This window comes from Anomaloglossus baeobatrachus, chromosome 3 (genome assembly GCF_048569485.1).
Source record: "Anomaloglossus baeobatrachus isolate aAnoBae1 chromosome 3, aAnoBae1.hap1, whole genome shotgun sequence".
In the NCBI taxonomy this organism is placed as follows: domain Eukaryota; kingdom Metazoa; phylum Chordata; class Amphibia; order Anura; family Aromobatidae; genus Anomaloglossus; species Anomaloglossus baeobatrachus.
Genome location: NC_134355.1, coordinates 472,392,531 through 472,418,049, shown reverse-complemented (window position 1 = coordinate 472,418,049; position 25,519 = coordinate 472,392,531). Strand labels below are relative to the sequence as shown.

The 25,519-nt window shown below is 46.7% G+C and overlaps 2 protein-coding genes across 2 annotated transcripts in view; both read left to right on the top strand.

The window, feature by feature from the left end:
- The window catches only part of LOC142296680 (actin-like protein 6A), a 102,535-nt gene extending 90,580 nt beyond the window's left edge, over positions 1–11,955 (top strand). The window contains exons 13-14 of the mRNA XM_075340598.1: positions 10,790–10,876; positions 11,445–11,955. Of these exons, the coding sequence (XP_075196713.1) occupies positions 10,790–10,876; positions 11,445–11,525 (168 nt within the window). The 3' untranslated portion in view covers positions 11,526–11,955. The remainder of the gene's footprint in view (positions 1–10,789; positions 10,877–11,444) is intronic.
- Positions 11,956–22,566: 10,611 nt separating this feature from the next.
- LOC142296679 (actin-like protein 6A) overlaps positions 22,567–25,519 on the top strand; it is a 43,773-nt gene continuing 40,820 nt past the window's right edge. Inside the window, exons 1-3 of the mRNA XM_075340597.1 lie at positions 22,567–22,638; positions 24,771–24,847; positions 25,103–25,241. Of these exons, the coding sequence (XP_075196712.1) occupies positions 22,629–22,638; positions 24,771–24,847; positions 25,103–25,241 (226 nt within the window). The 5' untranslated portion in view covers positions 22,567–22,628. The remainder of the gene's footprint in view (positions 22,639–24,770; positions 24,848–25,102; positions 25,242–25,519) is intronic.

The window sequence follows — 25,519 nt, the reverse complement described above, 5'->3', positions numbered from 1 at the left end:
CCCACAGCTCCACTCCTCCCCTGAGAGCTCCGGCAACCATTTTTTGGCATTCTGCCGGTGGAGGATTCTCAGTGAACAGCTCTGCAGCTCCGGGGGATCCAAGGCAGGGAATCTGGAGGACACACTCCGCTCGTTAGCGGTCGGTAAGCCACACCGGTCACCCGGTGCTGGTCCCCCTAGGGTGCCGGAATAGATACGTGTGTGTGTGTGTGTGTGTGTGTGTGTGTGTGTGTGTGTGTGTGTGTGTGTATGTATGTATGTGTGTATATATATATATATATATATATATATATATATATATATATATATATATATATAATATATATATATATATATATATATATATATATATATATATATATATATATATATATATACATATATATTTCTGTTCGGTCGGGCTCAGTGATCTCTCTCCTAGGAGACAACAGCATGTCGTCCACAAGGAGCAAAGCTGCTAAGGCACAGGGTTTTTTTGCGGCCTGTACCTCTTGTGGGGCTATGTTACCTGCGTGTTCCACCTACCCTCACTGTGAGCAATGCTCGGCCCCTGTTTCGCTTGCTCAGCCGGAGCCTCGGACACTGGTGGGCCCCTCGGCTCATGTAGACCCCCCTGCTTCCCCTGACCAGGCTGCAGGGACAGAGTTTGCCTCTTTTGCTGAGAAACTCTGACTCACTTTCTCAATCCATTGCACATTCTATGGACAAATGGTCTTCTAAGCTGCTAGAGGCATTGCAGTCCAGACCGGACCTTTCACAGGCCCCGGCCCCTGTTAGCTCGTCGCCTCCAGGCCCCTCTCGGTCCGCGCCGCAGCGCGCTCCCAGGTTGGCCCCTCGGTCTCAGGCGGAGGACTCCTGCCCGGACCGCAGTCCTAGACCGGCTAAGCGGGCTTGCTGGGACTCTTCCCCGACTTCCTCTCGCTGCTCGGGATCCCAGCTTGAGGACTCTCTGGAGGACGAGGCGGACATCGCAGCTCAGGGCTCTGACCCTGACGTCGCCCTTAACCTTGATACACCTGAGGGGGACGCCTTAGTAAATGATCTTATCTCGTCCATCAACCAGGTGTTGGATCTCTCTCCCCCCCCCCCCCTCCTGTAGAGGAGTCGGCGTCTCAGCAGGAGAAACACCAGTTTCGGTTCCCCAAACGTACACTCAATACGTTTTTTGATCACTCTAACTTCAGGGATGCTGTCCAGAAGCCCAGAGCGGTCCCGGACAAGCGCTTTGCTAAACGCCTCACTGACACGCGTTACCCCTTCCCATCTGAAGTCGTTAAAGGTTGGGCTCACTGTCCCAAGGTGGATCCTCCAGTCTCCAGATTGGCGGCTAGATCCGTGGTGTCGGTTGCAGATGGCTCATCCCTAAAGGATGCCACTGACAGACAGAGCTCCTGGTGAAGTCCATCTATGAGGCCACAGGCGCGTCTTTTGCCCCGGCCTTTGCAGCCGTGTGGGCACTCCAAGCTATCTCGGCTTGTCTTACTGAGATTAATGCTGTCACACGTAATTCTGCTCCGCAAGTTGCGTCTTTGACCTCTCAGGCGTCAGCCTTTTCGTCCTACGCCATGAACGCCGTCCTGGACTCGGCTAGCCGTTCGGCTGTAGCATCCGCTAACTCTGTGGCAGTCCGCAGGGCCATGTGGCTGCGCGAAGGGAAGGCAGACTCGGCTTCCAAGAGGTTCTTAACCGGTTTGCCGTTTTCTGGCGACCGTTTGTTTGGCGAACGATTGGATGAGATTATTAAGGAATCCAAAGTAAAGGATTCCTCCTTACCCCAGGCCAAGAGACCTCAACAGAGAAAAATTCAACCGAGATTTCAGTCCTTTCGTCCCTCCGCCAAGTCCCAATCCTCTTTGTCCAACAGGCCGGAGAAAGGCCAGAGGAACTCCTATGCGTGGCGATCCAACTCTCGCCCACAAAAGGCCGCAGGAGGCACTGCCTCCAAGACGGCTTCCTCATGATTCTCTGCCTCCCCTGGCCGCATCCTCGGTCGGTGGCAGGCTCTCCCGCTTTGGCGACGCCTGGTGGCCACATGTTCAAGACCGATGGGTGAGAGATATTCTGTCTCATGGTTACAGGATAGAGTTCAGCTCTCGTCCTACGGCTCGTTTCTTCAGAACCTCTCCGCCCCCCGCTCAGGCCGACGCACTTTTTCAGGCAGTGGCCGCTCTAAAGATGGAAGGAGTTGTGATCCCCGTTCCCCTTCAGGAACGTGGTCGCGGATTTTACTCCAACTTGTTCGTGGTGCCAAAAAAGGACGGTTCATTCCGTCCCGTTCTGGACCTCAAGCTACTCAACAGACATGTGAGAACCAGACGGTTCCGGATGGAATCTCTCCGCTCGGTCATCGCCTCGATGTCACAAGGAGACTTCCTAGCATAGATCGACATCAAGGATGCTTATCCCCATGTACCGATCGCGCCCGAGCATCAACGTTTCCTCCGTTTCGTCATCGGGGACGAACACCTCCAGTTCGTGGCATTGCCTTTCGGCTTGGCGACAGCCCCACGGGTTTTCACCAAAGTCATGGCATCCGTTGTGGCGGTCCTGCATTCTCAGGGCCACTCGGTGATTCCCTACTTGGACGATCTCCTAGTCAGGGCCCCGTCTTGGGTGGCGTGTCAACAAAGCCTATCTGTCGCTCTGGCGACTCTCCAGCGGTTCGGGTGGATCATTAACTTCCCGAAATCTAAGTTGACACCGACCCAATCACTGACGTACCTTGGGATGGAGTTTCATACCCAGCAAGCGTTAGTCAAGCTTCCGAGCGACAAACAGCTTTCTCTGCAGGCAGGGGTGCAATCCCTTCTTCGGAGTCCGTCGCACCCCTTAAGGCGCCTCATGCACTTCCTGGGGAAGATGGTGGCAGCTATAGAGGCAGTCCCGTTCGCGCAATTCCATCTTCGGCCACTCCAATGGGACATTCTCCGCAAATGGGACAGGAGTACGGCTTCCCTCGACAGGAAAGTCTCTTTCCCTTGCAACCAAGACGTCACTTCAGTGGTGGCTCCTTCCCAATTCTCTGGCGCAGGGAAAATCCTTCCTACCCCCAACCTGGGCTGTGGTCACCACGGACGCGAGCCTGTCAGGTTGGGGAGCGTTTTTTCTCCACCACAGGGCTCAGGGAACCTGGACTCCGATAGAGTCATCCCTTCAGATCAATATTCTGGAGATCAGGGCAGTGTATCTAGCCCTATTGGCTTTTCATCGGTGGCTGGAGGGCAGGCAGATCCGTATCCAGTCGGACAACGCCACTGCCGTCGCATACATCAACCACCAAGGCGGCACTCGCAGTCGTCAAGCCTTCCAGGAAGTCCGACGGATTCTGCAGTGGATGGAGGCCACAGCCTCCACCATCTCTGCAGTTCACATCCCGGGCGTAGAAAACTGGGAAGCACATTTTCTCAGTCGTCAGGGCATGGACGCGGGGGAATGGTCTCTGCACCCAGACGTGTTTCGAGAGATCTGTCGCCGCTGGGGAACGCCGGACGTCGATCTCATGGCGTCACGGCACAACAACAAAGTCCCGGCATTCATGGCACGGTCTCAGGATCACAGAGCTCTGGCGGCGGACGCGTTCAGGATTGGTCGCAGTTTCGACTGCCTTATGTGTTTCCTCCTCTGGCGATGCTGCCCAGAGTGTTACGCAAGATCAGGTCGGATTGCCGTCGCGCCATTCTCGTCGCTCCAGACTGGCCGAGGCGGTCGTGGTACCCGGATCTGTGGCATCTCACGGTGGGTCAACCGTGGGCGCTTCCAGACCGCCCAGACTTGCTGTCACAAGGCCCGTTTTTCCATCTGAATTCTGTGGCCCTCAACCTGACTGTGTGGCCATTGAGTCCTGGCTCCTAGCGTCTTCAGGGTTATCTCAGGAGGTCATTGCCACCATGAGACAGGCCAGGAAGCCTACGTCCGCCAAGATCTATTATAGGTCTTGGCAAATCTTCCTATCCTGGTGCGCTAATAACTGTTTTTTCCTCCATGGCCGTTTGCCTTACCCACTTTTTCTTTCATTCCTTCAATCCGGAATGGACAAGGGTTTGTCACTCAGCTCTCTCAAGGGCCAAGTATCGGCGCTCTCCGTGTTTTTTCAAAAGCGTCTAGCCAGGCTTCCGCAGGTCCGCACGTTCCTGCAGGGAGTTTGCCACATAGTCCCACCTTACAAGCGTCCGTTGGAACCCTGGGATCTTAGCAGGGTGCTAACTGCTCTTCAGAAACCACCTGTCGAGCCGCTGCGGGATGTCTCTCTAGCACGTCTTTCGCAGAAGGTGGCCTTCCTAGTGGCAGTCACATCACTTTGGAGAGTGTCTTAGCTAGCAGCGCTGTCATGCAAAGCCCCCTTCCTGGTGTTTCACCAGGATAAGGTGGTTCTGCGTCTGGTCCCGGAATTTCTCCCTAAGGTGGTATCCCCTTTTCATCTCAATCAGGATATCTCCTTGCCTTCATTTTGCCCTATTCCAATTCACCAGTGTGAAAAGGATTTGCACTCTTTGGATCTTGTGAGAGCACTCCGGCTCTACGTGTCTCGCACGGCACCCCTGCGTCGTTCAGATGCGCTCTTTGTCCTTGTCGCTGGCCAGCGTAAGGGCTCGCAGGCTTCCAAGTCAACCTTGGCTCGGTGGATCAAGGAACCGATTCTCGAAGCCTACCGTTCTTCTGGGCTTCCGCTTCCTTCAGGGCTGAAAGCCCATTCTACCAGAGCCGTGGGTGCGTCCTGGGCATTGCGGCACCGGGCTACGGCTCAGCAGGTGTGTCAGGCAGCTACGTGGTCGAGTCTGCACACTTTCACGAAACACTATCAGGTGCATACCTATGCTTCGGCAGACGCCAGTCTAGGTAGGCGAGTCCTTCAGGCGGCGGTTGCCCACCTGTAAGAGGGGGCCGTTTTTCAGCTCTTTTTTTATTGAGGTATTCTTTTACCCACCCAGGGACTGCTCTTGGACGTCCCAATTGTCTGGGTCTCCCAATGGAGCGACAAAGAAGGGAATTTTGTTTACTTACCGTAAATTCCTTTTCTTCTAGCTCCTATTGGGAGACCCAGCACCCGCCCCTGTACCCTTCGGGCTGGTTGTTCTTTTGTGTACACATGTTGTTCATGTTGAATTGTTCTTTTGGTTCATGGTTTTCAGTTCTCCGAACATCCTTCGGATTGCATTTACCCTAGACCAATTTATAAGTTTTCTCCTTCCTGCTTTTGCACCAAAACTGAGGAGCCCGTGATCCACGGGAGGGTGTATAGGCAGAGGGGAGGGGTTACACTTTTTAAGTGTAATACTTTGTGTGGCCTCCGGAGGCAGAAGCTATACACCCAATTGTCTGGGTCTCCCAATAGGAGCTAGAAGAAAAGGAATTTACGGTAAGTAAACAAAATTCCCTTCTTTACAGTCCGGTCTGCAGCTAGGACTGTCCCTCAACTCTCTCAAGGGACAAGTCTCAGCTCTGTCAGTTCTGTTCCAGCGGCGTCTCGCCCGGCTGGCTCAGGTCCTTCATGCAAGGTGCGTCTCACATCATTCCGCCTTATCGGCGGCCCTTGGATCCCTGGGACCTTAACTTGGTCCTCACGGTATTGCAGAAACCCCCTTTCGAGCCCCTTAGGGAGGTTTCTTTGTATCGTCTTTCTCAAAAGGTGGCCTTTCTAGTTGCCATAACTTCTCTCAGGAGAGTCTCTGATTTGGCTGCGCTCTTCTCGGAGTCACCTTTTTTGGTTTTTCACCAAGACAAGGTAGTTCTCCGTCCGACCCCGGACTTTCTTCCTAAGGTGGTCTCGCCCTTCCACCTTAACCAGGATATTTCCTTGCCTTCCTTCTGTCCGGCCCCTGTTCATTGCTTTGAGAAAGCGCTGCATCCTCTAGATCTGGTGCGTGCTCTCCGGATCTGTGTCTCGCACCGCTGCGCTTAGGCGGTGCACCTCTCTTTTTGTGCTAACCACAGGGCGGCGCAAGGGTCTCTCTGCTTCTAAGCCGACCTTGGCCCGTTGGATTAGATCGACCATTTCGGACGCCTACCAGAGTACTCGGGTGCCTCCCCCGCCGGGGATCAAAGCACACTCGACCAGAGCTGTTGATGCCTCTTGGGCTTTTAGGCACCAGGCTACGGCTCAACAAGTCTGTCAGGCTGCCACTTGGACTAGCCTGCATACCTTTTCGAAGCACTACCAAGTGCATGCTCATACTTCGGCAGATGCGAGCTTGGGCAGACGCATCCTTCAGGCGGCTGTCGCCCACTTGTGAAGTTAGGCTCCGTCTACTTCTTAGTTTTTTCTGTTTATTCCCACCCAGGGACAGCTTTGGAACGTCCCATGGTCTGGGTCTCCCATAGGAACGATAAAGAAAAAGAGAATTTTGTTTGCTTACCGTAAATTCTTTTTCTTATAGTTCCGTATTGGGAGACCCAGCTCCCTCCCTGTTGCCTGTTGGCAATTTTCTTGTTCCGTGTGTTATCACCGGCTGTTGTCGTGGACAGAGTCTCCGGTTGTTCCGGTTCTTACTCGGTTCTACTTGTGGGTGGCTATTTTCCTTCAGCTTTTGCACTAAACTGGCTAGGACTGGCTACCAGGGGGTGTATAAGCTCAGAGGGAGGAGCTACACTTTTAAGTGTAGTACTTTGTGTGTCCTCCGGAGGCAGAAGCTAAACACCCATGGTCTGGGTCTCCCAATACGGAACTATAAGAAAAAGAATTTACGGTAAGTAACAAAATGCTCTTTTTTTTTATGAATTTTCTCTTTTTGGAAATTTGCAAAACAATGTGTATGTATGTATATGTGTGTGTGTATGTATGTTTGTTTGTATGTATATATGTGTGTGTGTGTATATGTGTATATATATATATAAGCAATACATTTTGTATTTATTTTCTGAAAATAAGAAATAATGCATTGCTTTCAGACCTCAAATAATGCAAAGGAAGCAAGTTCCTAATCATTTAGAAATAACAATACTCAGGAAGAGTTTTGAAATCAATATTTTGTGGAATAACCATGATTTTTAATCACAGCTTTCATGCGTCTTGGCATTTGTTTCCACCAATCTTTCACATTGCATTTGGGTGACCTTATGCCACTCCTGGCCAGTAGAATGAGGTGTACTCTGGTTGGAATTCAACTGACACTGGAATCGACATGTAGAGAAGCTGATTATTTTTTTTTTTTTTTTCTTTTTAACTGTGCAGTGGTCTCTTAATTTTTGCTAGAGGTGTGTGTGTGTGTGTGTGTTTATATACACTTCGAGTTGAGCAGAAAGATTTCGGAACACCAAATGGCCACGTCTCAGTAGTCTTTGGCTGCCAGACCAGAGCCCTGCGAACCTACTACGTTTGGCATCCCTGGCACCTTTTATGATTAGTAGACTCCTCTCTCCCTCCCTCAATGCATCATGTGTGTTGCACCACAACACTAATCAGAGGCTGTGGGAAAGCTACAGGTAATAAGGTATGGGCTACAGATGTAACCGCTGGGCCAAGATCCTGTGTGGTGTGGTTTTTTTTTTTTTTTTTTTCCCCTCTCAATTTACACTTTATCAGTTTATTCAGACATCTCTGTTTGTTCACATACATAAAAAAAAGTCATTGGTGTTTTGAATCCGAGTTTTATCATTGTTTGATGTGTGGCAGTTTTTATAATCCGTGTTTCTTCAGTGATTTTCACATGACAAAGCTCTTTCTATACCAGTCATGGCGAACCTTTTCACAGGCCGAGTGCCCAAACTATAGCCCTAAACCCAATTTTTTTTTTCTGAAGTGCCAACTAATCCTATTATGTAAATAATTGATTTTAACCTTCCCTTTGCAGTTTTCTCTTCTCTTCAGCAGGGGGCATCACGCTCATGAATGCTTACCACACATTGAAGCTGAGCCTCTCCCACTCCCCTTTCCAGACACAGCAGTTGGATAAAAACTGCAGCATATTAGACAGACCGAGATTTTAGCCTGGAATGCAATCAGATTTCACCCTGTAATCCACATCTACATTTCAAAGTCTGAACATCTTGAAATCCCATAGAGATGTACGAGTTGCTCCCCTCCCCCTTTCATTGTGTAGTTATGTCCCCCTTCTTGGGCCACTTTCTGGTAAACATGTCTCCCATCCTGATATATAATTCGTATATTCTGGTATACAACCCCTGGCAAAAATTATGGAATCACCTGGCTCTGAGGATGTTCATTCAGTTGTTTACTTTTGTTTAAAAAAAGCAGATCACAGACATGGCACAAAACTAAAGTCATTTCAAATGGCAACTTTCTGGCTTTAAGAAACACTGAAAAAAATCATGAAAACATAGTGTGCTAGCTAGTAACGGTTACTCTTAAAGACCAAACGGGGGCAAAAATTATGGAATCATGAAAAACAAACAAACAAAAGAACACTCCAATACATCACTAGTATTTTGTTGCACCACCTCTGGCTTTTATAACAGCTTGCAATCTCTGAGTGATGGACTTAATGAGTGACAAACAGTACTCTGGCTCCTACTTTCTCTGATTGCTGTTGCCAGATCAGCTTTGCAGGTTGGAGCCTTGTCATGGACCATTTTCTTCAACTTCCACCAAAGATTTTCAATTTGATTCAGATCTGGACTGTTTGCAGGCCATGACATTGACCTTATGTGTCTTCTTTCGAGGAATTTTGTCACAGTTTTTGCTCGATGGCAGGATGCATTATCATCTTGATAAATGATCTCATCATCTCCAAACATCCTTTCTATTGATGGGATAAGAAAAGTGTCCAAAATTTCAATGTAAACTTGGACATTTATTGAAGATGTAATGATAGCCATCTCCCCAGTGCCTTTACCAGACATGCAGCCCCATATCATCAATGACTGTGGAAATTTACATGTTCTCTTCAGGCAGTCATCTTTTTATTGTTTAGCTTTTCTGTATGTAAATCCCATTTCCTTTAGGCGGTTTCTTGCAGTTCGGCACAGACATTGACAGTTTCTCCTCAATCGTTCCTCATTTGTTTTGTTGTGCATTCCCTGTTTTGGAGATATATTGCTTTAAGGCTGCTTTCACACATCAGTTTTTTTTTTTTTTTGCATTAGGCACGATCCGGCGAAAAAACTGATGCGACAGATCTGGCGGCAAAACTGATCAGTTGCATCATATTTTTTTTTTTTTTCCATCAGTTCCTTCAGTTTTTTGACAGATCTGGTGTGATACTGAGCATGCTCAGTTAAAAAAAAAAAAACAGATCCGGCGGCCGGATCCGTTTTTTTGCCACATTACGCCAGATCCAGCATCCATAGGCTTCCATTATAAAACATGCTGTACGGCGCGATCCGTTTTATTTGCCGGACACAAAAACGTTCACTTCAACGTTTCATCCGGCCGCCGGACAAGTACATTTTGCCGGATCCGGCAAAAAACGGGTGAAACACAAGGCCATCCGGCGCTAATGAAAGTCTATGGGGGAAAAAACGGATCCACGGCAACAGACGCGGGATCCGTTTTTTCATGTTTTTGCCGGATTGTGCCTGATGGCAAAAACTGATGTGTGAAAGCAGCCTAAGTTTCTTGTCTTTACGCTTTGATGCATTCCTTGGTCTACCAGTATGTTCGCCTTTAACAACCTTCTCATGTTTGTATTTGGTCCAGATTTTAGACAGCTGACTGTGAAAAACCAATATGTTTTGCAACATTGCGTGATGATTTACCCTCTTTTAAAAGTTTGATAATCCTCTCTTTTGTTATAATTGACATCTCTCGTGTTGAAGCCATGATTTATGTCAGTCCACTTGGTGCAACAGCTCTCCAAGGTGTAATCACTCCTGTTTAGATGCAGACTAACGAGCAGATCTTATTTGATGCAGGTGTTAGTTTTGGGAATAAAAATTTACAGGGTGATTCCATAATTTTTCCCCCTGTTTGGTCTTGAAAAGTAACCGTTACTGGCTAGCACATTATGTTCTCATGATCTTTTTTTAGTGCTTCTTAAAGCCATAAGTTTGCCATTTGAAATGACTTGAGTTTTGTGGCATGTCTGTGATCTGCTTTTTTTAAACAAAAGTAACAACTGAATGAACATTCTCAGAGCCAGGTGAGTCCATAATTTTTGCCAGGGGTTGTATTTGTCCCCATCATGGTCCCATCCTGGCACATGTCTCCCCCATCCTGGCACATGTCTATGTACCGACATCCTGGCATGTTTTTCCCCCATGCTGCCATGTTTTCCCCCATGCTGCCACGGTCCTCCCCCACTTTGGCACAGCCGCACACAGTTTAAAAAAAAAACCTCACCTTCCAACACCTGCTCCACTGCTGCACGCCGCTGGGTCCTCAATTTCCAATATGTCATTACACCGGCGCCGCTTACTGATGCTCCCGTCATCTCCTAGGCAACAGGTCTGTGGCCTAGGTGAGGAGGAGTGTCAGAGTGAGGGGAAATGTCTCCTCCGCTCCAACACAACTTTGAACTACTAGCGCGATCGCCCCAGCAGTTCAAAGTGGCTGAGTGAGGCAACCGCACGCGTGCCGACAAAGGGCTCTGCGTGCCCAGTCTGCAACGCGTGCCATAGGTTCGCCATGACTGCTCTATACATTACCATGTTAACTATGGTAGCACATGCATTGCATCCGTATGTAGTCCATAATGCCAGTGAAATGGAGAACTCTCTGTAATGTTTGCTTGTATACACTGTCTGTAGAACGGAACCCCACCAACGTGAACGTAGACTATAATGGGATATGTACGGTCCGTGCAAACCATGGATAGAACATGTATGTGGAAAAACCAATGTCTGAATGATGCCTTAAATGTTTTCTCTTTATAACGTAATTTATTTGTCTTTTCAGAGCATGAGGTTAAAGCTGATAGCGAATAACACAACAGTAGAACGAAGGTTTAGTTCTTGGATTGGTGGCTCCATCCTTGCCTCTCTGGTAAGTGAGCATGTAGATGAATGGCAGCGTTATTGCTGGTACTATAGTAGTGAAGTGGGTTATACTGAGACGTCAGCCTCGCTAATTTGTTCCTGACCTGTGCCGTTCAGAGACTATTTTTTTTTTCCCCTGATTTTATAAAATTGGTGCCTGACCATTGGGCCCCTTCTTACCCAGTTACACTGCTTTCATGTAGTAACAATAGATGACTCAGTGTTCATCACTTTTTTCCTATAGGAGTGTGTCTGGGGAAAATTGGCCTATATAACACATTTATACATTGTACGGGCTAAGAATTGATTAATAGACCCATTGTAAATGTTTGTTTTGCTTTACAATTGATGGTCAAAAGATTTGTCCATAAATTGTAAAGCAAAGCATTGCAACCAGTAGATTTGCCCATGTAAACACCACCAAATTGTGATGTACAAAGCCATAGCTGTTATGTATGTGGAGTGTTAGACTTGGTTGCCATGAACCTCATTTCTGGAAAATTCGGTGCATAGGCAAGGCTAACTGCTGATATAAATAATGTGACAGTACGTCTTCTCTGTGGTCTTTCTTGCAGGGTACATTCCAACAGATGTGGATTTCTAAACAGGAATATGAAGAAGGAGGAAAACAGTGTGTAGAAAGAAAATGCCCTTAGTCTTTTTCAGGTTACTGCCCTGTCTTGTGCCCTTTTCTTAAATAGCTTTAGCGCACTCAGGAAACCAATGGACTTCTTTTGTAGCTAACAGCCTCCTGTAGACGTTCTACTCAATAGAAATCTGGGTATCGAGCATTTGCACACCGCATCTGTTTCCAAGCAATAACCTATTTTATAATCCTCCCATGGAGCTTCCCCTTTCACCAAGACTCCTTCATAAGTGCAGTTTCTGGCAATGTGATTTACAGAACAGGCATCCGGATCAATACACAAGATTTGTTAGACACTGCATTTTTTTTATATTTAAAGTAACTTTACAGCAGGTGTTTGTTTGTTTGTTTGTTTTGTTTTTTTTTAAATCTATTTAGCATTTTTTTTGAGCAAACTGATGAATGGTTCAATATTAAAGTTACTGCCTAAATACATAAAACTTCTGTCTGTTTCTTTTTAATATTGCAATTCCAACTAACAATGACTAGTTATCTCTTAGAAAACCTCTCGGACAGAAAAAGTTTAGTCGCACAGTAGAGATGAGGTTGAGGGTTTGAGACACTTGTAACTTCTCTTTCACACATCTGCCAAGTAGTTCATGGTCTGATCTAGCCTACAGTTTCAACATTAGAGCGTTAAAAAGGTTGCAAACATTAGGCTTGTGTGTATGTATGTGTATACGTATATATTGTGGACTTGCGCAAGTCTGGTTCATCCTTGGGTGCAATTTCCTTGTACCTGGAAGTGCCTCATTCATCTGTACAAACAATTATACGCAAGTACAAACAGCATGGGAAAGTCCAGCCTTCATACAACTCAGGAAGGAGACTGTTTTTTTGTAATAGAAATGAACGTGCTTTGGTCAGACATATTCATATCAACCCAAGAACAAACGCAAAAGACCTTGTGAAGATGCTGGCGAAAGCTGGTAAGATTGTGTCATTATCCACAGTGAAATGAGTACTGTATCAACATGGGCTGAAAGGCCACTACGCCAGGAAGAGCCATCACTCCCAAAAAAACCCATAAAAAGCCAGATTAATGCTTGCACATGCACACAGGAACAAAAACCTTAATTTTTGGAGAGATTCCTTTGGTCTGATGAAATGAAAATTAACTATTTGGCCACAATGACCATCGTTGCATTTGGGGAAAGAAGCTCTTGAAGCCATCCCAACTGTGAAACACAGGGATTGTTGCATCATATCGTTGGGTTATTTTGCTGCAGGAAGGACTTCACAAAATAGATGGCATCATGAGGAAAGAAGATTATGTGGCAATACTGAAGCAACATCTCAATTCATCAGCCAGGAACTTAAATCTTGGGCGGAAATGGATCTTCCAAATGGACAGTGACAAGCATATTGCCAAACCTGGTTACAAAGTGGCTTAAGGATATTTTGGAAAATGACGTATTTCTCCCAGAAAATTCTTTATTATTTTTAACTGCAGTCAATCGCTTCCTATAACCATCAACAAGCTTCTAGCACCTCTCAACTGGATTTTTGGACCACTCTTCTTTTGCAAACTGCTCCAGGTCTCTCATATTTGAAGGGCACCTTCTCCCAAATGCCATTTTATAGACCTCTCCACAGATGTTCAATGTGATTTAGATCCGCACTCATTGCTGGCCACTTCAGAACTCTCCAGTACTTTGTTTCCATCCATTTCTTGGTGCTTCTTAAAGTATGTTTGGGTCATTGTCCTGCTCGAAGACCCATAACCTAAGACTCAAACCCAGCTTTCTGACACTGGGCACTACATTGCTACTCAGAATCCTTTTGTAATCTCCCTGAAAACATGACCTGTTGGGGGTCGTGAGGACTGGAGTTTGGGAACCACTGCTCTAAAGTCTCTAGCAGTTCTGAGATGACTATAGGCGTTTCTTCCTTCCCTGGGTGTTTTTATCCTTTATCTGTAGAGGAGGAGCTTCACTACTTATCATGTACAAAGTGCAGCACCGATTTATCTCCACTAAAAACCTAGATCCTTCAATCAGGAACAGAACAGACATTTATAGGACATTGCATAACTTTTCCAAATTCTTTTAAAAAAATATTTAGCACATACTGCATTGAACTACTATACACAAGAATTATTACCATATTTTTCGGTTTATAAGACACACTGGATTATAATACGCACCCCAAATCTAAAGGAAAAAAAAAAGGGTTTCGTCTTACAATCTGGTGGGGTTTTACCAAGAAAAGGTGGTGGAGCAAGGTCACAGTAGTCGGGGCAGTGGTGGAATAGCGAGATGCTGCGGGAGCTGTGCTGGGACTGCGAGCCGAGGGAGCTGTGCTGTGCTCGGGCTGTGGGCGCTATTCTGAAAATGTCAGTGATGCAGACTTCAAATAATTGCTCACAGAGTCGGTGCGTGCGCAGGTGGAGCTCTTGGCTCAAGATCTCATCTGTGCATGTGCCACTTCTGGACCATTGATCTTACAGCAGCGGACTTAAGGAAAATGGCGCCCGGAGGTGGTGCGTGCACAGATGAGATCTTGAGCCAAGAGCTCTATCTGCGCACACGCCGATTCTGGGCACCATTATTTTGAAATCAGCACCGCTGAAATTTTCAGGATGGCGCCCATAGTTCCAGCACAGCGTCCTTGGCCTGCGCCCCAGCACATCACCCACAGCTCCAGCACAGCGCCTGCAGCCCCTGCACAGCAAAGCGCCCTCAGCCTGCAGCCACAGCACAGCTCCAGCACAGTGCCCTTGGCATTGCTCCTGTGACCCCTCTCCACCATCCTTGCTAAACAGCATTCGGATAAGGCGCACTCCTCATTTTCCTCCCAAATTTTTGGGAGGAAAAGTGCATCTTATAATCCAAAAAATACGGATATTTTAGGAGTCGGTCCATTTTATTCCGACTCCATCAAAATGGACACCGACTCCACAGCCCTGGAACAAATCCTTAGGGAGAACCTGTCATCATAAAAAAACTGCCTTGAACTACTATAATATTGTAAATCAAATATATAAAGCTCAGTGTATGTATGTCCGCTAAAGGAATCCGCACCGTCGCATTTACAATCACGAAATTTTGCACAGACGCCCCTTGGGACTCAGGGAACGTCATAGACTATGTTTGGGCGGGAAAATTTAACCCCGTGCTTTCCAGTTACTCTACAAAAATCCGTCAGCCATTAAACTGAATGGAGCTGGGAGTTGCAGGCTATAAATAGCAACTGTCAGTGGTTGCTATACGAACGAAATAAACTGTTCGTATAACGAGCTTATGTGTGAGGTAAAAAGATATCGGTGGTGAGACGGATAGAGAGAGACAGAGACAAAGGGCAAAGAGACAGACCGGGCAAAGAGACAGACAGATACAGAGATTGAGACAGACTGATGCAAATACAGACAGAGAGATAGAAACGGACAAGTAAAGAGACAGACAGACAGCGACACACAAAAAGAGACTAGGAGAGAGACAGTTACTATCCCGGGCATTACAGCTAGTCTAATATATAAAGCTGAGTGTATGTATGTATGTATGTATGTCCGCTAAAGGAATCCGCACCGTTGCATTTACAATCACGAAATTTTGCTTCATGATTCAGATGCCTCATGTGACCCTGGGAACGTCATAGACTATGTTTTGACAGAAAAATGTAACCCCGTACTTTACAGTTAGTCTCTAAAATCCTGCCGCCAAAATGGAGGTGGGAGCTATAGGTTATTAATAGCAACTGTCAGTGGTTGCTATAGGAACAAAATAAACTGTTGAAGCTTATGCGTGAGGTTATAATAATTTTTATTTCTATAGCGCCAACATATTCCGCAGCGCTTTACAATTAAAAGGGGACATGTACAGACAATGAGACCATACAAAAAACGGATTTTTGTGTACTCACCGTAAAATCATTTTCTCTTAGCCATCATTGGGGGACACAGGACCATGGACCATGGGTGTTATGCTGCCTATCCATAGGAGGACACTAAGTAGATGCAAAAGCATAGCTCCTCCTCTGCAGTATACACAACCTGGCCGGGCCAGGCAACCTCAGTTTTAGTACACAAGCAGTAGGAGAAAAAAACAGTAAAAACTTCTCAACAGAGGAACATGAGAAAAAAAGTGTCAGAACCAAATAAGGTACTGAGAGAACCAAGGCCCAACAGGGCAACAGGGTGGGTGCTGTGTCCCCCAATGATGGCTAAGAGAAAACGATTTTTACGGTGAGTACACAAAAATCCGTTTTTCTCTGACTCCTCATTGGGGGACACCGGACCATGGGACGTCCTAAAGCAGTCCATGGGTGGGTAAACAATAAACAACGCAACCCAAGGACTAGGAACCAGTCCCAGATAGCCAGCAGCGCCTACTGAGATAGGTACTCCACTATCGTTTGCAGAATTTTCCTACCTAGGCTCGCCTCAGCCTGGGTATGGATTCAGTAATGCTTTGAAAGAGTATGAAGGCAAGACCAGGTCGCAGCCTTACACCTCTGTTCCACTGAAGACTGATGCCTAATGGCCCAAGGGACGCCAACTGCTTGCGTGGCATAAGTCCGCAGCCCACTAGGAATGGGCTTAAGTTGCAAGCGGTAGACTTCCTGGATCACAGAGCGAATCCAGCGAGCCAGCGTTTCCTATGAAGCTGCCTGTCCTTTCTTAGGCCTTTCAGGAATGACGAACAAGGAGTCTATGTTCCTAAAGGGGCTGTCCTGGGTACGTAATATCTGAGAGCCCTCACAAGATCTAGCGAATGGAGAAACCTTTCCACCCCATGGACTGGGTGTGGACAAAAAGGAAGTCAGAACAATGTCCTCGTTCATATGAAACGGGGAAATAACCATCGGAAGAAAATCCAGAAAGGGGCGTAGAACCACCTTGTCCTGATGAAAGATCAGAAAGGGTTCGCGGCAAGAGAGTGATGCCAGTTCCGAAACTTGTCTGATGGACGTAATCGTCACTAAGAATGTTACCTTCCAGGAGAGAAGAGCAAGAGAAGATTCCTTAAGAGGTTCAAAAGGGGACCTCTGGATACCGTCCAAAACGAGATTGAGGTCTCATGGGTCCAGCGACCATTTATACAGGGAAACTAGATGGGAAACACCCTTGAGGAAAGTCTTGACTTGCGAATTGCAAGCTAGGCGGTATTGATAGAATATTGAGAGAGATTAAACCTGCCCCTTAAGGGAGCTGAGGGCCAACCCCTTTTGCAACCTGACTGCAAAAGAAAAAAAAAAAAAAAAAGAGAATCAAGAATTCTGGGGATCGCCAGAGGCATAGGTTGGACATTAGATTCCCTGCACTGGAAAAGGAAAGTTTTCCACGTACGGTGGTAAATATGGGATGAAGGCCGGCTTTCGGGCACTGTACAAGGTGGAGATGACCGCAGGAGAGAATCTCCCTCTTTTTAAAGTCCAGGTCTCAATAGCCAGGCAGTCCGCTTCAGGGCTCTGGAGTTCTGATGGGAAATGGGCCCTTTGGTCAGCAAGTCTAGGATGCTTACGAGGCGCCATGAGCAATTGTACTAATTCAGCATACCAGGCGCACCTGGGCTAGTCCGGTGCTATTAGTATCACTGGGACTCCTTCTGCCTTGATCTTCCTGATTACTCGCGGCAGCAGGGGCAGAGGCGAAAAACATGTAAGTTGGACGGAAACGACTTCAGGAGACTAGAGCATCCGTGCCAATGGACTGTGGGTCACGTGACCTGGCTAGGAACGCGGGTACCTTTGCGTTCAACTTTGAGGCCATTAGATTATTATTTATTATTTGTAGAGCACTATTAATTCCACGTCTGGTGTACTCCAGTGAATGCAGATGTGTGGGAACACTTCTGGGTGGAGAAACCACTCTCCGGCGGCCAGGCCTTGGCGACTTAGAAGGTCCGCCACCCAGTTTTCTACTCCCGGTATGTGTAACGTTGAAAACACAGACCCCCGTCGATTCGGTCCAGGTGAGGATCCTGAGGACCTCGAGATAAGCTGTCTTGCTGCTGGTACCTCCCTTGACATAGGCCACAGCTGTTGCATTGTCCAATTGGACCTGAATCAAACGACCTGCTAGCATAAAAGGGGAATGACCTGAGCGCGAGAAGATTGCGCTGATTTTCAGGATGATTTCTGGGAAGGGAAGACTCCTGGGGTGTCCAACGTCCCGAAGCAGTGTGGAGCCAGTACGCTGCTCCCCAGACTAAGAGGCTGACATCCGTGGTCAGGAGTAGCCAGTCCACTTGGGGGAGAAAAACTGCTTCTCGATATGGAAGAGGACTGAAGCCACCAGCAAAGCGCATACCTGACTGAAGGTGTCAGGTCAAAAGTTCGTCCAAGGAAAAGGGGCTCTTGTCCCAGGCAGCTAGAAGCGCAAGCTGCAGTGGGCGGTGGTGTGGCTAAGCGAGCAGCACTGCCTCTATAGCCGCCGCTGTCGTACCTAGCACTCTCATACTGAATCGTATGAAGTGACAGGAGTACGTAAAGGGCAGTGTACCGCTTGTTGTAGAGCGGGCGCCTTGACTTGAGGGAGAAATATCAAGCCCCGAAGAGTGTCCAGGGACATGCCCAGGGAGGTGATGGATTTTGACGCGACCGGGGATGATTTGACTGGAGTCAGAAGCCGCCCTGAGTGGGATAGGGTGCCCACAGAGATCTGCACGCTGGTTGAGCCCTTGATGAGGAGGTCATCCAAGCAAGGCAGAACAGCCACTCTCCTGGCGTGAAGGGCACTCATGGCGGCCGCCATGACCTTAGTTAAGACCCTTGGTGCTGTGGCAGAGCCGAGGGTAGGGTCACAAACGAAAATAAGAAGTCCTGAACCGCGAAGCGGAGAAAGTTTGGTGAGCTGGAGCAATGGGTATGTGCAGGTACGCGTCCCTGATAGCTAGGGAAGCAAGGAATTCTCCTTCGATCATAAAAGGTAATAATGGACCCTAGGAAGTCCATTCTGAATCTCCTTACGTGCACATGTTTGCTCAGGTGTTAGAGGTCCAGGATGGGACGAACTGACCCGTCTTTCTTTGGCGACCACGATAGGTATAGCCTTGAACTTCTCGTCGTCCGGAACAGGTACCATCACCCCCGCCGTTTGGAGGGAGTGGATTGCTGAGGAGAAGGCCTCATGGTGTTTTGGAGCCTTTGGGGTGGTTTGAGAGAAAAGACTGACCAGGGGATCGGGTCCAGAATTCAATGTGGTAACCGGAAGACACAAGGTATCACACCCATTTGTGGTCTGAGGCGGCGGCCCAGATGGAGAAGGACGAGACTTCTTGGTCTTTGTCTAGACTGCCAGGACGAGGTGGACTCTGGGAGGGCTGAGAAGGTCGGGCTCTGCGTGTCTAGTAAAAAAACATCCTGGGCAAGAGTTGGGGGAGAGAGGTACTCTTTTCCTCCCGTGGCGTCAGACAAAAAAAAAAAGAGCCTGTCCAGATGATCGGCAAACCATCGGTCTGGAAAGGAGTACTGTGAGAGGCTTCTTAGAGACCGAGTCCACTCTCCATTATCGGAACCAGAGGGCCTTACAGATGGCTATGGTATTTTGAAGCGGCAATAACTGCGCAGGTAGCAGCGCCGAGGGAGGCCTGCATGAGGTACTCTGCCGCCGCAGCAATGTGAACAGTTACATCTGTGAGGGTCTGAGGAAAACTGGTAGTCCTGGTGCCTGTGCGACCCACACGGAAGGGGAGAGGGACCCGCGGCCTCGAGGCAGAGCGATCGAGCTGCTCCACTTGTCTGTCTGTTGGGTCCTTGAAGGAGGATCCATCAAGTAAAAGACAGGAGGGTCCTTCAGGCAGGCAGAAGCCGGGTGAGGGTCCACCGAGGCTGGATCGGCCCAGCCCTTAGACACAGCTAAGCCAAAGGGGTACCGGGACTCCATGTGTTTATGGATACCGAAGCGGCGTCAAAAAGCTCTTTTTTTTTTTTTTTTTTTTTTTTTTTTTTTTTTTTTTTAAGTTTCTTCACCCTTTTAAAGGAGACCGCAGGGTCAGTAGTAGTGGATGGGAGATCTTCCACATGCAGAGTTTTGGTAGATTGCTGCAATAAGGGAGTCCATCGCAGCTTGATCGCTCGGGGAGGTTGAAACCAAGGAATCATCCCGGTACAAACATCATTTTCCTTCCTCCGGCTCCTCAGAGACCGTGGAACATGTGGGAGAACCCCATCTGTGAACCCCAGAGGGAGACCCATGGGGGTCATGCCCTTTTTCTGATCTGCAACCGGTGAAGCAGAGGGCTGATTCTTATCAGAAGGACCCTCTATAGAGGTGTCATTAGGCTGCGTTCTGTCCAGGGGCCCTGAGGGGTGTAGGACGAAGTTGCATAGCCAGCACCAGGTTCTGGGAACTGTACCCATTCTGGGGGACTGGGAGCCGTAGGCTCTGGGCTGGCAGTGGTTGCTGCGGTGGTGGCGGGAGGGTGGGAGGGAGCAACAAAGGCACCGGACTCACAGAAGGAAGAGGAGCTATCATCCCCTAGTAGCTCAGCGTGGCAGGATACATTAATAGTCTTATAGTTGTTGCTGTAGTTGTGCAGGGCATAAAACATGTGACTGCAGCCCCTGGCTGATGAGCCACAAACTCTGATTGTAATGAGGGAGCAATGCTCTGCAGAGTTAATATGTAAGTGAGGCTATAACTCATCCAGAACCTTGATGACCCTTTCCCCCTCCTGCGTCACAGTTCCTGTGGGAAGGAGGAAGCCAGCTCTGAGAGATGCCCACAGGCTCTGATCACAACAAGAGGGAGCAATGCTCTGCAGCAATGCTCTGCAGATCCTGTGTGGGGAGGGTTACGCGCACTTTCGTGAGGGAGTGTGGCTTATCGAGTATCGTAGGGGGCAGGGCTTAGCTCTGACAAGAAGGCATGAGAAAATATAATAAATAAAAAAAATGGTGGGAAGGGACTTCCCTTCCCCCCTCCAGCCCTGTACAACAATGGTGGACAGAAAAACCTCTATAAGTGTACCGCAGCTGCCGGTGCACTTAGTCCATGGAGTTGTCCCCTCCCCCTGCCACAGGTGGAATGCTTTGCAGGTGTCTGCAATCACAGCCCATGTGCATCCAGTCAGTGTGACCTTTGCTCCAGTTTCCTGTCAGGGAGCCAAATCACAGCCCATGTGCGTCCAGTCAGTGTGACCTTTGCTCCAGTTTCCTGTCAGGGAGCCAGTGTGCAGATTCTGACGCCTGCTGTGCCTGGTCACAGAATGTGTATCAACTCAGAGCCTGCCAGAGGGACTGAGGAATGCTCTGGGGCTCTGGAAAAATCGGAATTATCTCACCTCAGCTCCTGTGGAGATGGCAGTCTGGTCACGCTGGTGCGGAGCGAATATCAACTCAGAGCCTGCAAGAGGACTGAGGAAGTTTTTCATCTGCTCTGGAAAAATCGGAATGATTTCACCTCAACTCCTGTGGAGATGGCAGTCTGGTCACGCTGGTGCGGAGCGAATATCAACTCGGAGCCTGCAAGAGGGGCTGAGGAAGTTTTCATCTGCTCTGGGCTCTGGAAAATCAGTGCCATGAGACCTGTCGTCCAGTGAGTAACAGCCCAGGATCCAGCGTCGCATGAGGTGGTACGGAGAGGCAACACTCCGCGTTCCCGCCTGTTGATGGTTTTGGGAAATCGGTCCCCGAAGGAACCGTCGCCCTCTAAAAACAAAAAATTCTTGCTGCAGTAGTCTGCAGAGATGTGCCTCCTATAGACAGTAAGCTAAAACTGAGGTTGCCTGGCCCGGCCGGGGGGGTGTATACTGCAGAGCAGGAGCTATGCTTTTGCATCTACTTAATGTCCTCCTATGGATAGTCAGCATAACACCCATGGTCCATGGTCCTGTGTCCCCCAATGAGGCGTCAGAGAAATAACAAAATTAAGATACCAGGAGGAGTGAGGGCCCTGCTTGTAAGCTTACAGTCTATGAGGAAATAGGGGAGGCACAAAAGGTGCATGGGGGGGAGAAAAGCTTTTTATATATGGTCTAGCCATCGATTTAATAGGGTATTCAAAAGCAGCTGCATGAACCCGTCGGTGAGAATTTATACAGGTACAGGGGACAAGAACTGGAAGTAAGTTTTTTGAAGGGCAGAAAGGGACTAGATTAGATCAGGGCGGTGAGGTGATGGGCTAGTCTAAAGAAATGCGTTTTTAGGGCCCGCTTAAAGGTGTGGATGTTGGGAATTAATCGGATTTCTCTTGGTAGTGTGTTCCAGAGCATAGGCGCAGCTCGTGAGAAATCTTGAAGACGGGAGTGGGATGTTCGAATTGTTGAGGATGTCAGTCTTAAGTCATTAGCAGAGTGGAGGGCACGGATGGGGTGATATGATGTCGGTGGAGAGATGGATAGAGAGACAGAAAAAGACAGACAGAAAGAGACACACACACACACACACATACACTGATACAAATACAGACAGAGATAGAAATAGACAGAGACATAGACACAGACAGACAAGTAAAGAGACAGACAGCGACAAACAGACAGTTACTATCATGGGCAACGCCCTGGTACTACAGCTAGTATCTGATAAAACACAGATTTAAAAAAATAGGGTTTTTTTTTTTTAATCTCCAAATTCCTTTTCAGGCAGCTGTGACCTGCAGCTAGAGAAGGCTGCAGCGGCACTAATAAGCTGCAGTCTTTTAATTGCTTTTTTCTATGAACACTTACGTTTTCACTCTCTCATAGTACTGGCCATGTAATTCTGATTGTGAAACTGCTGTTTCCCTGGAGAATAAAGTTATTGTGTAAAAGCAGTTAACAGACCCCGGTGACTTTGGGCCATCTACATGTGATGCATGACCACGCAGAGTCAAATTGCAGAGAGTAAAAGGAAGTTTAAAGCTAATAATTACATCGTCGATATCTGTTTTTCTTTAACTATCGATAAATTAGAGGTTCAGGGTCATTTTTCTTTGCGGTGAATGCTGTAAGTTGACAGTATTCAAAGGGTCATAGACTGTCAACCAGGCAATAACACTAGCACTTTATATCTCCTTTTTGATTACGGTCATAGTACAACAACTTCCCATATGAAGTCTGAGGCAGCAGGGCGGTGGCAAAGTGTTATCACACAACCGTACGGGCTGGGGCTATATAATGGGTGACACGCAGGCGAGTGCAAGCTTCTCACCTGTTCTCACATAGTACAAGAGGAAGGTTCTCCAGAGCTAAAGATGAGCGGAGGTAAGAAAACTAGCAGGAGCAGCTTCACATTATATGTAGATACATAGTCCACTGTCATAACTACTGGACTGTTCCATATATTCCCTCATCTGATCAGCAGGCTTTTTTTGTTGAATAGATGCCAGGACAATTAATAAGAACATCTGGTTGTCTACTCTATATTAATTGGACCAACACAAAACAAATCCAACATTGAACTTGCAACACCAATAAATTCTGGAATTCTGGAAATCACAATATCGATAGTCATGTTAATAGTATGCAACTGGTGAAAAAAATGGAAACAAAACATCTCCAATTACTCAGTATCGATATGAACACCACGCAAACAAAATCCCCATACTTTCAAATCTTGTCACCTACTATCTGTTAGGTTAATAGTTGTCTTAGGGGTGTTCTGCCACGCTAAATGCACTTGGACATGGAGAACATCAAGATCCTCTGCTGGCACCTCCCTTTGCAATTGCTGACCAATCATGTCCCACGTGCTTCATGGGAGACAAGTCTGGAGAAGCTGTAGGTGGTGGTAGCACATTTAGGCCACGTAAGCTGATGATAGTAATACGAGCAACATGTCTATTGATCCTGTGAGCGCCATAAATTCACAATTATACTTGGTGTTACACTCCTCAAGATAGAAATTGTATCAGATTTATGCCTTAAAAACTATAAACTTGTTTCAATTACTGAAATTGCACAGGGTTCAAGATTTTGATGTCTACTCAGTGGTTCATGACTATGATGTCATTGAAGTATTGTGCTTGGTAAACATGACCCATGCACATCTGCTGATGTCCTGTTCCTGTGACCTGACCTCTACAACCTGTCACAGGTTTCTGTAGTCATGTTACTGAAGAATAGGACGCCATTGTTTCATATCCAAGCACAGACCATCAGAGCAGCCTACACTAAAGTCTTGGAACTGTCAAGTATAGCTTCTTTTGTAATTTTATAACATTCCCTGCCTCTTGAACAGTTTAGTTTTCTAAGTCGGACCAGCCCTTTAAGCTAGCCATTAGATTAGGAGTTATTTTGGCAGAAAACATTGTGCAGTCTATGGCATTAACAGTTGTTAAGTAAACCTAGACCCTAACAGAGACTTGATGCCCTCAATTTTAAGGTATGGAAGAATTTTTCCAGTGACCGTTGGGGTTGGCTTAGCTATCATGTCTATTTTTTAAATCGATGATTGTGGACTTAGCTATATATGTATATGGGAGCAAGCCACCACCAATGAAGAACACAGAACAGATAAGTTTGATTCATGTCTTTGGAGGAAGTTCTTCCCAGATTATATATAACAGATTTCCCTCTCAATCTCTAGCTGAAACCATTCTTGCTTAATGAATCCAAGAACGAATATTGATGGGGAAGATAATCGTTGATTAAACATTAGACAGCACCTTTATCTCATTTGAGTTGGAAGATGCTAATGATGCACAGGCCACGTTCACATCACCGTATTTTTGTTCCAATTGCTGTTCTTGGAGAAAAAAATCTTTGCAGAGTCGGCAATAAGACTGATGCTAGTCATAGGGCTGTTCAGATGACATTTTTTTTTTTCACAAGAACCGCATGTTAGCGTGAAAATAACTACAGCCTATTTTACTCTCTTCCATATTTTGGATGAACCTCAACTATTCAAATCTATAGGTGAGGTAAAAAAAATTAAAAAATTTGATTCCATATAGATCAACCGTGTATCATCTGATATACAATACTATTAACATAGGAATCTGTTTTTGATCAAATGTCAAACAGATAACAATTCAGATGAAAAATCATTCACTTTTTTTTTTTTTATGAAAATTAGACGACTTTTTATACAATCGTGTGGACTTGGCCTAAGTGACAGTGAATACAGCTAATGTGGGTACTTGCTCAAACTATCAGTGCGATCTACAATGCGCAGGTTGTGTATACAACTGTTCTTCAGCCTCATTCACGTTGATTCAGACAATCTACCAAATTTTTATCATCCAGAACAACATAAAGGTGTCACTCTTAGACTGAGTGGCATTACTGTAAAAACCATGGTTCTTCGAATATAAAGCAGAAATTGATGATAGCTATACATCTGAGCAAAATACAATCCAAATGAGGCTTCTAAACATATTCTATTTTTATCGTAGAAGAGGTGGCATCCTTGGTCTTTGATATTGGTTCATTTTCAGTGCGTGTTGGCTATGCGAGAGAGGACCATCCTGAGGTGAGACATTTGTATAACTTCAACCATTATTACAAGTTAAGTGTTCCTAATAATATAGTTACAGTATATAGTGAGACAAGGGTGCACAGGTTATCATGAGGATACCTGAACAACAATAACACACAATGCTGCTAAAGTAAAAAGTAAGAACACATTGAGAAATAATGAAAAGAAATATAGAATCTGAAAAAAATATAATCACTGAAGGGACAAATCTAAAATATGCTGTTAATTATTGAATTACATCAATTACAGGTAGATTTTCCTACATCAGTTGGTGCAGTACTTGATGCAGAAGATGGGAGCGCACCATCAAAGTATTACATAGATCCTAACATTCATGACATACCCCTGCAGAACATGGAAGCCGTTACACCATTAAAGGATGCTATGAGTAAGTTGTAGCTTTTAAAAAAATAACCCGCCATCATGATTTTTTAATGCGCAGTTAAGACATGACCGTAATTGTGCTATGCCTATGAGCCTACAAGGCTGTTGAGTTTGGGTTAGAACAGGGCTCCCCAACTCCAGTCCTCAAGAGCCACCAACAGTTCATGTTTTCAGAATTTCCTTAGCTTTGCAAGGGTGTTGGAATCATCACTTGTGCAATACTAAGGAAATCCTGAAAACATGCACTGTTGGTGGCTCTTGAGCACTGGAGTTGGGGAACAC